At 36.2% G+C, this 14,673-nt stretch overlaps 1 protein-coding gene across 2 annotated transcripts; it reads right to left on the bottom strand.

Annotated features, from left to right (window-relative positions):
- Positions 1–3,235: 3,235 nt before the first annotated feature.
- LOC5564424 lies at positions 3,236–13,601 on the bottom strand. 2 transcript variants are annotated; one of them, XM_001648723.2, is made up of 5 exons: positions 13,463–13,601; positions 4,398–4,811; positions 4,168–4,336; positions 3,804–4,103; positions 3,236–3,743 (listed from the first exon to the last, which is right to left on the bottom strand). In XM_001648723.2, exons 2-5 carry the CDS (start codon positions 4,745–4,747, stop codon positions 3,345–3,347), a joined length of 1,218 nt encoding a protein of 405 aa, XP_001648773.2. In that variant the 5' UTR covers positions 4,748–4,811; positions 13,463–13,601; the 3' UTR covers positions 3,236–3,344. The 2 variants fall into 2 exon arrangements, with proteins under 2 accessions (XP_001648773.2, XP_021705251.1); XM_021849559.1 differs by lacking the exon at positions 13,463–13,601 and having other exon boundaries at positions 4,398–4,840.
- Between the last annotated feature and the right edge of the window lie 1,072 nt (positions 13,602–14,673).

Consider the following 14,673-nt stretch of genomic DNA (forward strand, 5'->3'; position numbering starts at 1 on the left):
TGCATTTGATAACACGAAAGAGCATGTTACTGTAACTACTTTAGCAATTTTTCCCGCTAAAATAACGGCTATATCATATTTGAATTCTAATTTAAAAATTGGATCCATAAATGAACCTTGACACTTGAGATCATGTTTGACGTTCGCTTAGTCGACAAAAACACCAGAGGGGTTTTAGTTTTAACACTGGGGTTGTTCCTATCTGACATTTCTGAAGAGACACGGAAAACAAAATACACCCAAAATTTGAGTTTATGCCAAGGGGTGTGACAAAATCTAAAAAAAATGTATAAACAAAGTTTTTGTACTTAAACAAACGAAAAACATCCAAAAATAGAGTAAACATGTGTTTTTGTCATAAACTTAGGCGTTTGGCACTGAAATTGGGACAGGGCTTTAGGACCCTATTGAATACCGCAGGTAAAAAAAAAATATTTCTGGTTGGCAAATTTGACGACGTTTCAGAGCTACAGTACTTACATACTTGTCAAACTATGAACGAATGCAAAAGTGGTCATTTGACATAGGCTCCTAACTATAGTGGTTATCACGCTCAATGGTATGGGTGCCCTAGTGTAGATGTGGTTGTGAACCTTAGAGGAAAACAATATGCACTCTGTCTCGGAAAACAATCAGAACTGGGGTGAAAATATTTAAAATTGGGTAATATTTCCATATGAATTATGATGCGTCAGGAAAGTGTGTGCAAGTTTCGTTAAGGAAAACAAAAACAAACTATGTATGAAGAGCGTATGTAAGTGTTCGTGTGTTCAACTGTCACTAAGCTCTATTAACTGTAGAAATGCTACTAGAATGGCTTTGTCCCAGTTGACTCGTGGCAAGAAGTAAAACATATTTCGCGCTAAACATTACTAAGGGACTTATGTACAAATGAGAGATTCTTTCCTCTCTCGCTCTCTTTCGATTATTTGGAATACCAAAACTTTTGGGAAGTTTTTCACTATAGATCGAAAGGCAATTTTGAATAGCGTTTCATACAAAAACGCAACAGAAGAGGTAAATGTGACTCAGTTATTGATTAAAGAGAAAGTAAACAAAGAGATCCTCTCAATGTTAGATAGGTCTTTCAGACACGTTGCGCGAGATTTGGTCCATAGCTGTTTGAAGATGTCTTTTGAAATAGTGTTTACGGAAACCGAGGGAGCCAAGAATGTCCATGGTTAGCGTGACATAATTTGTGCTGAGCATCATTGAATGAGAATAAAAATTGTATACAAATGTACTGAAAAAGGTCATCGAAAATGGAAGATTTAGCTTTCCGGGTAATGATGCATTCCGTTAAATAATACATTCCGGTAAACGGTCTTTCCGGGTAATGGTACATTCCGGTAAGTGGTATTCCGGTAAATGGCATACCGGGTGATGGTATTCCGGGTAATGGTATAGAATCCTACAATACAACATTTTGAAAATGATTCTGAAGCTCCATTCCTTCTATTGTAACAATTGGTGCTTTATGCTAGGTTAGGCCAAGTTTATTTCGAAGCGTTTTTTTTTCTTTTAAGCTGGTGAATTCATATCATTAGTAAAAATTGGGCAAATAAAATGTAATATGTTGTTAATAAAATTTTAATAATAGCTTAATCTCGTTTTAAAATTGATTTGAGACGAGAGTGTTGCACCTAGGAATAAGAAATAAATGTAATGTTTGTATTATTATTGAAGAAATTAAACGAAAATCTCTTGATTTTAAACAAAATGTACCTAAAATCCACCAAGTTCTTACCTCTATAGTAAAGTAAAACGTCCTGGATTCATGAAAGGGCTCTCGAATAGTAAATATTACATAAATCAATTGAGTTTGGCTTCGTTATGCCTAAAGGCTTTTGAACCTGTTGAACAAACGTTCGAGTAAAAATATGATTAGTTCAACTCAATTTAATTGGTTAAATTTAGTTTCCCTTATAACTATTATGGAATATTTGCTTCCTTGAACTTGTAAAAAGTTTAAAACTGTTAAGTGAACGTAATAAATAAACAATCAAGCAGAAATATAAACATCTTCTTTTAGCGGGATTTGGGGCAAGTGTGCCACCTTAAGCAAATTGTTTTCAAACTTTGTCTAAAGCTTAAAAAACCCACCAATTCAGCCTCATGGTGTTAGATTCACATCTTTTCATAAGCACTGTGCCATTTAAAAAGAACATAATTTCAAAAGTATTAGTTTTGGAGCTCCTCAAATATCGTCCAAAATAACCTGATTTTCAACACTATGGGGCAAGTGTGCCACCCTTATGGGGCAAGATGGCCACCGAATGAACATTCATGTAATTCTACTTGTAATGAAATTTTCTTTATTTCCTATTAATATTGCTAACAAAGCAGAGCCTAATTGATAATTTTGAAAATATTTTAAAGTTTACCGTCATGAGGGGATGCTTTATAACAAGGTTCATCACATGCGGAACTTTCTACTAGTCAATTCGAATAACTGAAATTGGTATTTTTTGTCTCCATTCAATACGATATATGAATTACTCTCATAACGGGGGAACTGTATAATATTACACTAGATCAGCACTATATAACGGTAAAATATTGATGAAAATAAGTAAAACAATTCTTAAAACGCCTTAAATCGTGTTATTATCGAATATTTGGAGAAAAAAATCACTGTGGGAGCAATAATGTTCTCTATTCCCCTTCTACACTTCAGAAACCACTACTAGTGCCTCATTTTGGTTTATTATTATGATTTTGTTGATGATGCTTACATTTTTATGAATTTCACTTCAACTATTTTTGTTTATCAAATAGGTGGCACACTTGCCCCAAAATTTATAGATTTCAACCAAAATGGATTTCGTAAGTAAAACTAAATATTTTTTTCGTTCAAATGCCACAACTACTTACACATTTGTATAGCTTCACGATGTACAGCACGTTTGAAAACTTCGTTATTAATTTACCTTTCACCATGCTATTTAGAAACAACGAAATCTTATAAAAAATCACTGAAATTTGATGATTTTCACAAAAGTCGATGTAAATACGTGAAAAATTAAGCAATTTTCGTCATATTTTGACCATTCTATAATGAACTATGAGGGAACATATTGTTAAGCTCAAATAAAAAATATAGTTTGTAGTTTTTATAAAAATCAGGTGTGGCACACTTGCCCCTATGGCACACTTGCCCCAAATTCCGCTAATTCATGGAAATGTTTACTTTAAATCATGATACAAAGCATATCAATGCACAAAAAACTTCAAATGATTTTTCAAAAATGTCCATAATTTTTTTAATTCTTTTTCATTACTCAGTACAGTTCCTATGTTGATAGTAAGCCTAGAATGTATTTCTTGATATCTTCCGAACGATTTCAATCCAAGAAACCTTTATGTAAAAAGTACGGCAACAGGGGTTCCAGTATCTCTCGGTATTGAGGATTGCAGTACAGCTGCCTTCGGTAGGCTTTGGCGTCGTTCGTTTCGCCAAACACATTCAGCGCTGCGCTGTAATCGGCAAACAAAAATGGAATAAAACACACAACGATCACCACCTCCAGGAATCCTGCCCGCAGCAGATCATTGTTAAGATCTAATAACGTCGGGACGGTTCCGATGTGGCCCATTTTGTCCAAAGTTTCCGTCAACTTCTGGTGGTAGTGGTAGATAAGCTCCTGTCGGTGTTCGTCACGTGTCTCTCGATTGCAAACCAGATAAAGCAGATAGTAGAGGTCAACCGCTGGAGTGCCCCAGAAGCTCAGTTGAAAGTCGACCTGAAATGAACTATAGATTTAAAACATTTAAAATTATCACCAGGACTGCAATGGTCTTACAAAGAGAACATCCAATATGGCGGATCGTTCGCTATCGAACTTAACCAGCATGTTGTTATAGTGGAAATCCCCATGGTTAAGCACTTTGAGGGAAGCACTTTCAATTTCTGGGTTGTAGATCTCAATTCCACGCTGCAGAAAGTTTGGCAACAGCTTCCCCACTTTTTCTGCATAATGTTCAAAGCCCTCCCACTTGGCGATCTCTTCAGCGAAAATGCCAAAATTTTCCTCCATAAACTTCACACCTTGGTTAGGCTTTGCCTTGAACAAACCACTGAACAGATCGTCGGGAATTTTGTTCTGTTATTGGGAAGAAAACTAGTTAGATAATATATTAGTGGAATCCAATAGTATTGCAACTTACCGAAATGTCCTTCAACAGACAGAAAGATGCTGCATGGAATCTGGCAAGTTTCTCCGTTACTACTTTAGCATCATCAAAATTCATGGAACTCTTGTATAGCTCGTAGTGATTGTGAGTTACGTCTTCCAAGATCATCACTGGCTGAGGTTCCGTAGATGCGTATATCAATCTGCAAAATTAAGAAAATCGTGAATTCAATGCTTTGATTCGCTTTCGACCAAAATACTCACCTTGGAGCCAGATGAAGATCCGAGTATCCTGCCTGTGCCAACAGATCTTCCATTCTACTGATGTAGTTTCTGTACAGATTGAGTTCATTTTGGAAGGAATTTGCGTCAGCTAGCTGGTTTACTTTTGAAGAAATCAGCTTTATAACGAGAGCAATATGGTCGACCTTGCCCTTGATCCAATAGCTGACCGTGGCTCGATAAATTGTGCTGGCGTACTGAGTGCTGGAATCGTTGTTGAGGCTTATGAAGAAGTCTTCAACAGTGATAGCTTTGTCGCTGAGAGCCTGCCGAAGCACTTTTTCGAAGAAGGCATTATCCAGCCAGGCTGTGGGATCCTTCTTCGATACCATTTTAATTGCTGAAACGGGGTGTTATTTTGCGAACCGTTACCGTCAAAATATGCACGAGAAGTAACTGAAACGATATCATCGGACAAATTAGTCCTGTATAGCGCAATAAATTGTTATCAGTTTACGAGCCACATCACATTCAGATTATGCGATAAACGACTGTTTTTATGCAGAGATATTGTTTATCGGATGTTTTGAGGTCCGGGACTGATGAACAAAGCGATGCACTCTATTGTAGGCTTCTTCAGTCATGAGAAATGGCATATTTTGCTAAAGTCGGAGTACTACAACTTTCTTCAGGTTATGACCTTCGACCAGTTTTTCTTAAATCTAATTGCCATATAACAAATAAAAGACGAAACACTAACGACATTCTTCACATCAACCAAGCTTCGAACGATCGCACAGTAATCATGTACCTATTTACTTGTAAACAACACGAGAAGTCGATTGGCAAAGGTCTCGTCTTGTGTAGACGTCGGGAAATGGTCGATTTTGCCCTATTTAACGTATTTTCACACAAAAGATTAATAAAACATACTTAGACTGTTTCCGTTTACCAGCGGTCAAATACAACATTTTTCACTACAAGATACATTGTGAGCAGCTATTTAAGATCATGCTTTGTCCTTGTATTTTACGATAATGCCTCATTTTACCCCATATGACAGGAAACATGGTAAATTGAAAATTTTATACAACTTTGCATGCAGTCGCCTGTATTTTGATGTGATTTATAACTATTATTGTTATTAGTATTATTAATATTTATCTTTATTTAAGAGGCTTTTCGCCAATGGCGAGTTCATCACTCAGTTGATTTATAACTATTACTATCTCATAGTTGTAAAACACGTTTGCAGGCTTTTTAAATAAATTGTTTTGCCTTATAAAACTCATAATGACGGATTTTTTTATCATTCTATTCATACAAAAACTTGGTATACTCGTTTGTCCTAACAGATGCAGTTAGATTTCAATTGCTTTGATAAGTACACTTTGCCTACCTGAGTTGACAAATCTTTGAATTGATAATGCACCACTAGAACCCGTGTGACCACTAGAACCCGTGTGACCAAATCATAAGAAAGCTTTCACAAATTTGCCTGCTGGTGAAGAAGAAATTTTCTCAAGTGAGCTCCATTTTAATTGACGAGTGTTGGTCTTTATTTCTACCGGATCCATAATATTTACTATACTTTTTAAACAATTTATAATAAATTTATAATTCTCTATATGATTTCAAATTAGAATCTGTGGGAGATATTTGACCAAGAAAAGTTTTCTACATGGAGGGGTTTTTTCAGTGTTTTCTAATAGATTGAAAATTATTAACAATATTTCAAAGACCGTTATACGCTATTTTGAAAACAAGCATGCATATTTTGAAATTTTGATTGATGAGTGTTTGGAACATTGTAGAAGCGTTGATACCGAATGGTTGTGTGTCCAAATTTTGCTCTTGGAATATAAAATAGTTATTTATGCAACAAGTTTTGATTTTTTCAACACGAGTTATACATTTATCCAACGAGGCTCGCCGAGTTGGATGAATACAACGAGTGCTGAAAAAATCGAGTTTTGCAACGAGTTGCATACAACATTTTTTGCTATTTCGAAAAATGCCGTTTCAACTGGATCAACTCTGAAAGCACAAACAAAAATTTCAAGAGAACCCACATGGGCATACAGTCATGCGTAGTTTCAGTATTTTTCAATCACGTAGGCTGTGATACAGTTATACCTATGAATGTTTCTCACTCCCATCGGTATCATGCATAATGCATATCTATGGACCGATGCACGAGTTCACTAATTTGACGTTTGAGCGGTGCCGAATTCACTCGTTACCATGGTCACGTAAATAACACGGCACCGCTAAAACGTCAAATAGTGAACTCGTGCATCGGTTCATATTCCCTAAAGACCAATGCACGAGTTCACTATGGACCTATGCACGGGTTCACTTTTTGACGTTTTAGCGGTGCCGTGTTATTTATGTGACCATGGAAACCAGTGAATTCGGCACCGCTCAAACGTCAAATTAGTGAACTCGTGCATCGGTCCATTTGACTTTTGAGCGGTGCCGTGTTATTTACGTGACCATGGCAACGAGTGAATTCGGCACTGCTAAAACGTCAAATTAGTGAACTCGTGCATTGGTCCATTAGAGGAATGAACAGGTAAGTAAACACAAGCAGTAGCTGACTACAAATGCTGGACGATTGAATCGCCAAGCTGTGTCGGAACCTGATCGCAGAGTCTACATCCTCTAGTTAAGTGACTCGCCGTGTAAACCAAATGGAAAGTTACTTCACTGGCGTCGAGAATTGTCACCTCGCTATACGACACCGACAGTTCTCACCTCACACCAGTCGTAGAATAAACTCAAGAATGCAATTGCACTTATTCTGTGCGGCATGTAAGGCGAGACGAGTCGGTGAGGTTTTTTTTTCTATCTTTATTAACGAGATTTTTAGCCCTGGGCTAGTTCATCTCGGGACCAACGGCTTTACTTCCCTTCCGAAGGAAGTCGTCACTGAATTATTTGGTGACTATCTCGGGGATGGGATTCGATCCCAGGTCCTCGGCGTGAGAGGCGTGTGTTCTAACCACTACACCAGGTCCGTCCCCAAGAGTCGGTGAGGTGTCGACTCGCTTCCATTTGATTAACATTAGTCGCCTCACGTCACCCGAGATTAGAATGACTCGTCTCGACTGGGACGGGGACACTGGGTTATTCGGTTGACGCCTACCAAAACAGTACTGTTTCCATTGGTAGGAAAAGTAGGCCGTTATGTTGATCAACTTCTCAATGAAAAGTTGATTGATTTGCAACGGAATTGCAAAAATATGTTTTTTTTAACTTTTTGATCGATTTCACTTTTAAAGTGATTTTTGAAATGTGATTAAATGTGTTTTAACTGTAGATTTACGGGCTATTTGAACTGTTGGGTGCTAAAAAGTGCGACTCTGCTTCAAAACGTATTTTCTTTAGTGGCTGTTCCTGCAGTTCCTGCATCAGCAATTATCGACGAATTTATCAGCAGAGTCATTCGCCACTACTCATACAATCTAATTCCAGCCATGTCATTTAAAAATTCGGTGAGACATTTAGTTTTTTCTATATTATTTCTGTGGCTAATTTGCATTTGGAGATAGCAAGCTTCGGATGTTCTATCTTTTTCTTACATAGTAACTCTAAGGTATCGGCCAGGGTAGACGCGTCACGCGAAGCGACGCGAAAATTGCCTAGGAAAGAATAACAATTATTAATAATGAAATGTCAAACTCCAAAGGATTTTCGCGTCGCTTCGCGTGACGCGTCTACCCTGGCCGACACCTAAAGCAAATACTGATACGTACTTATGTTTCATATTTTGATGTCCGCAGTGATATGAATACGATTTATGAATCAGCTGATTATTTAACAATTATGTTACCGTTGAGATACGCTAACTTTGTTAGTTATTTGTTAAGAATAGGTTTGTTAATTGGTTAGTATTTGTTAGTAGAGTTAATATTATATTGTGTTAATTGTTATTCTTTTGTTTGTTAAATGTTAGTAAACTGTTACAATATTATGATATATAAGAACAAAATTAGTTTTACTTGGGTTCTTGACCAGCTCCAACGTGCCGACCCTAAGAGTCTCACCCCTAAGGCAGGTCCTTCCGACCCGCAAGCTAACAATAAAAAGCGAAGTAGTCCATAGGTTCATAAGAACACTACCAAGGACGACGTAAGTGATATCCGGCGGTGAACTGGAGCTAAGTATTCCAAAGATCTGTATGACATTGTTCGATTTTTATTTTTGCTTCCTAGTAAACATGACAATCAATGAATTTGGTAGGCAGAATTCTGAAATACTTGACTCTTCAACATATTTACTGAGGATAGATTCCAATATTATATGGTGGCACCTTACGCACGTGAAATAATCGACTTCATGAATGTAAACTTTATACCACAACCTCCGATTTTTTGATTTTTTGTTAAAGGTGCGAATACCTTTTACTTCTTAAGATGTCTGATAGGAGAGCTGACAGTTCAGCCTGAGAGTTAATCTAAAGAAACTTACGTGCAACATGTTATCACGATAAAAATTGCAAATACTTGATAATGATGCGAACCAGGAAGGATGCAGCCCAGAACTTTTCTTTCCCACTCGTTGCCTGTGGTCCTTCTGCAGAAGTAACACACAGTTTTTCTAGCAAAAATAGGAAGAACCTATTAGGTAATATTGAGATTTTTTTTCCTTTTTCCATTTTTACTGTTTCTTCTTTGTTCTTCACAAATTTGGGATGTTATTAATAAATTATTCAACATAATAGTCTTTGATGGCCTCACAAAAACCACATACACAATATATATAACCCTAAAAAACTTGTTTTATAAAAAAAGGATTTTTTTTTTCAAAAACATGGGAATTTATTACCGTGTTCATATTTTTTCGTGGTTCGTGAACGGCCCCAAACCACTATTGCACTTCCGTAATTTCACATTGTAAATTATATGTAACTAAGAAATTCCTTATAAAAATTGTAGGTACCGTAATCCGGGGTAACATTGATTATTTTTTTTATGTTTCATAAAAATTACATTTGAAAATGCATATGTTGCAAATTTTATATTTTAATATCAGGTACTGACACCCATTGCACATGTCATTATACTATATTTTATTTTCTGGAAGCTTAAAACATGTTTTAAAAAACGTTTTAAGGATTTTATTATTTAGCTGATATTAACATTGATCACCCATGAAAATTGGGATCGGTAATATGGAAAACATCATTACTTACTAAAATCATGGTTCCTGAAATCGAATATGAAGAACAAACTGTTACAATTCATTTATTTTTTTGAGTTATTTCAAAATAAAAAACACATTGAATTGTGGAATACGCTTAAAGGTAGGCAATTTTCTAAAGAAGTTCTGCATTTCTTATTATACTTTGTCAAGTATGCTCAAGTGAATATTTTCATAAAAGTTTGGCAACGAAATCGTTTTCAGCGATGTAATATCTAGTAACAACCGCATTTCTTTTGCTTATATCGTTTAGAGCTCATGTGTGACATGATTATTCAATCGTGTCATCCATAATCATAAAAATAATTATTTCCAAAAGTTGAAAAATTTACGCATGAACACCACTCAATTTTCACAATTTTCGTGGGCTTCGTGGCCGTGCGGTTAGTGTCGTCAGGCATTTAATCGCATCGTGTCAAGGGGTGCGGGTTCGATTCCCGCTTCAGCCATTGAAACTTTTCGTCAGGAATGTTTCATGGCTGTACCATGCTTGTCCGTTGTCTAGTGTTAAGTTACAGTCTGTGCAGCTAAATGGCTGAAGACGGTGTCCGTGTCTTTTAAAAAACCTTGATGTTTATTAGCTCATGAATAGAAGTAGAGAATCGCCATTCATGCATTGAAAATATTTCATCGATAAATGTTGTTTCGAACTTTTTCCAAGGAGGGTCATTTCGATTAATGTTACCCCGGATTACGGTACTAGCAATTTGAACGTGACTGGTGTGTTTGCACTAATCTCGTGCAACTATGTTTATTGAATCTGTAAATGTTGTCTGGGGCTCATTTTCTCGAATCTATACCAATTGTGCTTCTATGATGATTGTGCTTCTATGATTGTAGTTTATTTTGGAATAGATCATTCTGCCTCGACCAAAGAAGTGCTAGTTGCCCCAACCGGGACCTAACATACAATGAGCATGAGCATGACCTACAATTCGTAGTTGCTACTCCGTGATTGATCAGAACAATCGAAGTTGCACAGAGGTTTAGTGAATGGGGCTTGGGATTAGCTTAACACTATCAATGTGCAAAAATCGAGAGCTCAAACTTTAAAAGTCAATAACGGCGCCGGTCCTTACGGTCATCGGAGAAGGGAAGGAATGTTAGTTAGATAACCATTGTTACTAGAGACCGAAGAATCTTTTACATCTCCACAGTTGTCATGGAAAGTTTGGGTTAGTGGGATAAGGTAAGGATCTGGGAGTCACCTTCATTTCGTGATGCGATCCATCATATATTCACGCCTAATCAGATTCGCGATATTATTCGATAAATGCATTGTACGCCGAACAAGTGTTCATCGTTCGTCCTCGCAAGAGCAAGCGATATGATCAAAGGATATAACACTTCTAACGCGATTTGCGATCAACGAAAACTATTCCACCGTGCTACCCGATCGACACACAGCACAGTGGTACCGCCCATAGGTCATAAATCGAAAAACAAGATGTTTTGGTTGTCATTCCTTTACCTTTTCATGAATCAATTATGATCTCAAGAATGTAAAAACATAAACATTATAGACGTTCTTGTATCATATGCATAGTAGGGCTATGAATGATTGAGTGTATTTTTCATATGTTAAAAATACGTTAAAAATTAAGCTACTTCAGCACTTTGTTTGTTGTTCTCGCAAACCAGAATTAAATGATTTTTCAATCAGTTTAGATTACAGAACATTAGTACAGATGTATATCTATAACTTCCGATACGTTTTAGAGTATTATTTGACATCTACGAGTCAGTATTGACGTGAGTAATGAGGATAGAAATACATTCACTTCGTAACTACATCACTTTATTTGAAGTTCGTTTTTGAATATGTTTACACATTTAATCAAACTTCTGCCACCAAATGATCATGTTTGAGTAGGAGAATAAACCTGTGAAGGTTCTAGCTGCAAATATTTGCAAACAAATTAGCAGCGTGATTTCAAAGTTGTGAGTTTTTACCAATAAAGGCAATGGTAAAAATATTCATAGAATTTGTTACATACCAGTATATTTGTAGCTAATCGGATTAAATATACAAAATAATGAAATTTTCACTACTTATACTTCAGTTCGATATGAATGCACTTGCAACATTGTATATTGATTTAACAAGTAGTTTTAGTGAGGGCACTAAGACAATGAAATTCTGGTAAATTAGTATTGGTACAACAGCCATTCTAATATGTATGAGATGACTTCCCAAAGTGTGAGAGGAACGACATGAAATTGTACTTGTATTAATTTTGAACATCAAAATAAGATATTCAACAAAATTACAGCATCTATATATACAGCGCTGAAAAAAATAAAATTGTGCGAATAAATAAATATTATTATGCAACAAAATATTTCCAAATAATTCATTAGTTATTTCTCAGTTGTAAATATTTGAAACTTAAGGTTGATGACATTAAGTGACATGTTCGTTATTTCGTTTTGGTAGGGATTTGAAGTGAAATTGGTATTATCAATTAATAAGTTTGTCAAGTATTTATTTAGTATGTACATCTTCGGCACTTGGAAAAGTGTTCTTTTGCTTTTCAGATCCACACACCAAAAGTAAGCTTATGAGCATGTGAAGCAACTCTGTGAGGGGAATCTTCTCAAGTTGGACAATAATAATCTTAATCTATTGCTTTCAATCTAAAGATTTAATGGTACTTATCAATAAAATATTTAATACTAGCTATTGTTGATCTTGGGTACGGAAAGAGAGATAATTGCAAGTCGGTTTATGCACATATAATAATGCATATAACAGAGCATTCTCAATATGACCTCCGTATCCGAATCAGAATTTTCGAAGTGATATCAATAACGGCATCAACCTCAATGGAGTTTTAACAGTCAAAACAAAAAAATATTTGGCAATTTCTAATGGTATTTACCATCGGATATTGAGTAAAATGATTTATGACCGCTTCGTAGAACAAATGGAACCACTGTGCGCAGCACGATTGATCCTGATCGCGTCACTTGCCCCCGCAGGAGCATGGTGATATCCGAAAATCCTTAGTAATGTCATTTCGAACCATAGTGTAAATGGAACGACGTCTAGTATAAGCTTCTAATCATGAACGATCGATATGGATTTAATGTCGAATAACATGCTGGTGGAAATCGGCTACACTAAAAATGATACGCCGACACCATCACAACATCATTAACTCACAGCTAGAGCAAGCCATTTCAAGGCATCGGATATACTACACTATGCTGCGAATCTCATTCATTATTTATTAGGCTGTCGTAACAAGAAGAAAAAACCGGTGCAAAGCAGTTCTACCGAAAACTGTTCCACAAGTTCTAACAACAAAATTCGAAAATAACAAGGTTGTTTACAAACACGCAGTTAAATTCTTGTTCACGATAAGCCTCGGTCCTCTACATCAATTACTGCTATGCTATTATTTACTAGGCGTTGAGGACGGGTCAAATGCATCGATTACAATGTGACTAACGGCAACCGATTCACTTCTACCGATATGATGAACTTTCTCGGCTTGTGACCGTATCTATAACCGTTTCAGGTGAAACCAGTTTTAAAATATTCTGCTCACCACAGACTTCGCTTGACACAACTGCACGTTGTCTTTGCATAAATGTGGCACATGCAAATGTTCGCAAATATCTACCGGTTGCGCGACGACTGAAGCCACAAATGAGCCAAAATTTGTGGCAAAATGGGGAATTGAGATTATTTTTAATCTAAGATTTCTTTCCACTGTTAGTGATTGATGGAAATTTTTCTCTTCTTGGTCTCCGGTCAATTCAATGTCACTTAAGAAATCACGGGATACCAACATGATTCCATTTCTATAGTTTTTTACTGCACTTTTCAGTTTTTAGTTAACTTGACAACCGACAAACGTATAAAAATCTCATTGCATTACTATCAAACATCTCACCAATGGAAATTAATTAAGCTGCTGTAGTACACTTTTGAGTTCTGATCAAAACTGAAATAATAACGTTATTGTATGCAAAAATTGTCACCGAAGCTAACTTTTTGTGACCGAACCGGGAGAATGTATACGTTGTAACTGCCGCTCGCTGGGAAGTGAAACAAGCGTGAACCATGGTAAGAAAAATAAAATCGATTTTTTTCTATTTTGTGTGATTGTGGTGCTTTTCAACGGTTTTGAAACCAGTTGGCGGCAAGCTGCACGACATTACTGTAGTAACAAGAGCCGGCGTCTATATATACGACATATCACGTTGCGATACATTTCGTCACGATCACGTTATTCGTGCAGTAGAATAAATAGAAGTGCTTCTTCTTCTGTCACGCACCGTGACGAAGTGAACTTTCAATGTCAATGTCATCTTATTATCATTTTATCAGCTGATGGTCTGTGGCGTGCTCTGATCGGTACGCTTGATATAAGGTCTGATAAATTATGTACAGGCTTAAGGTGAAGATGAATTGAAGCCAAGCCTCAAATTTTCAAGAGCGCAAATCTGGAGAACCAAAGATCGGTTTAATCTGAAAACTTAATCGATTGGTCACTAGCTGGCGGTGACCAATCGGTTAAGTTTTCAGCTCAAACGAGTGTGCGGTTCTCCAGATTTGTGCTCTTTAAAATTTAAAATTTGGCTTCGATTCATCTTCACCTTAAGGTAAAAAAGCTTAGAAGCCAAGCTCACGCCCTTATGCACTAGCAGAAAGATCAAAACAATGAGATCTTATACGTACTTTTTTCATAATGTTTTCAGGTTGGTGCCTTTATAATAGTGAGTAGAAATTTTAGTGGGCCATTGGATTTCGTTATGTTTCGCCTTAATTAGACGAGAAATGAAACTGTTAAACATAAAAAATCCTCTAATAGAAAGTAATTGATTTGAAAATGCTAAATAAAGGCAAGATGCTTTATAAATTTAAGTTTTATAGAAAAAATTCAATTTCTGGCAAAAAACCTTAAATAATCAAAAGAAATTTGATTTTTTCATTAAAAAATCATGTTTTTGGATAGTTTTTGGTGAAAAACTTAGGCAAAACCAGTTTTGAGAAAAATGTGTTGTATGAAGAGTTTGAAAACAACTAAATTTGCTTCAAAAACATGTATAAAGATTCGGAATCGATTGAGTATTCAAGAAGTTATGGTCCAGCTAAGTTGAA

This window comes from Aedes aegypti, chromosome 3 (genome assembly GCF_002204515.2).
Source record: "Aedes aegypti strain LVP_AGWG chromosome 3, AaegL5.0 Primary Assembly, whole genome shotgun sequence".
NCBI classification, from domain to species: Eukaryota; Metazoa; Arthropoda; class Insecta; order Diptera; family Culicidae; genus Aedes; species Aedes aegypti.

Excerpts from the sequence above, each read along its gene's own strand:
- LOC5564424 (XM_001648723.2), bottom strand. The coding sequence starts at position 4,747 with ATGGTATCGAAGAAGGATCCCACAGCCTGGCTGGATAATGCCTTCTTC. Across the intron at positions 4,337-4,397 it reads GATCTTCATCTGGCTCCAAG|ATTGATATACGCATCTACGG; the intron begins GTGAGTATTTTG and ends TTAATTTTGCAG. Across the intron at positions 4,104-4,167 it reads GTCTGTTGAAGGACATTTCG|AACAAAATTCCCGACGATCT; the intron begins GTAAGTTGCAAT and ends TCCCAATAACAG.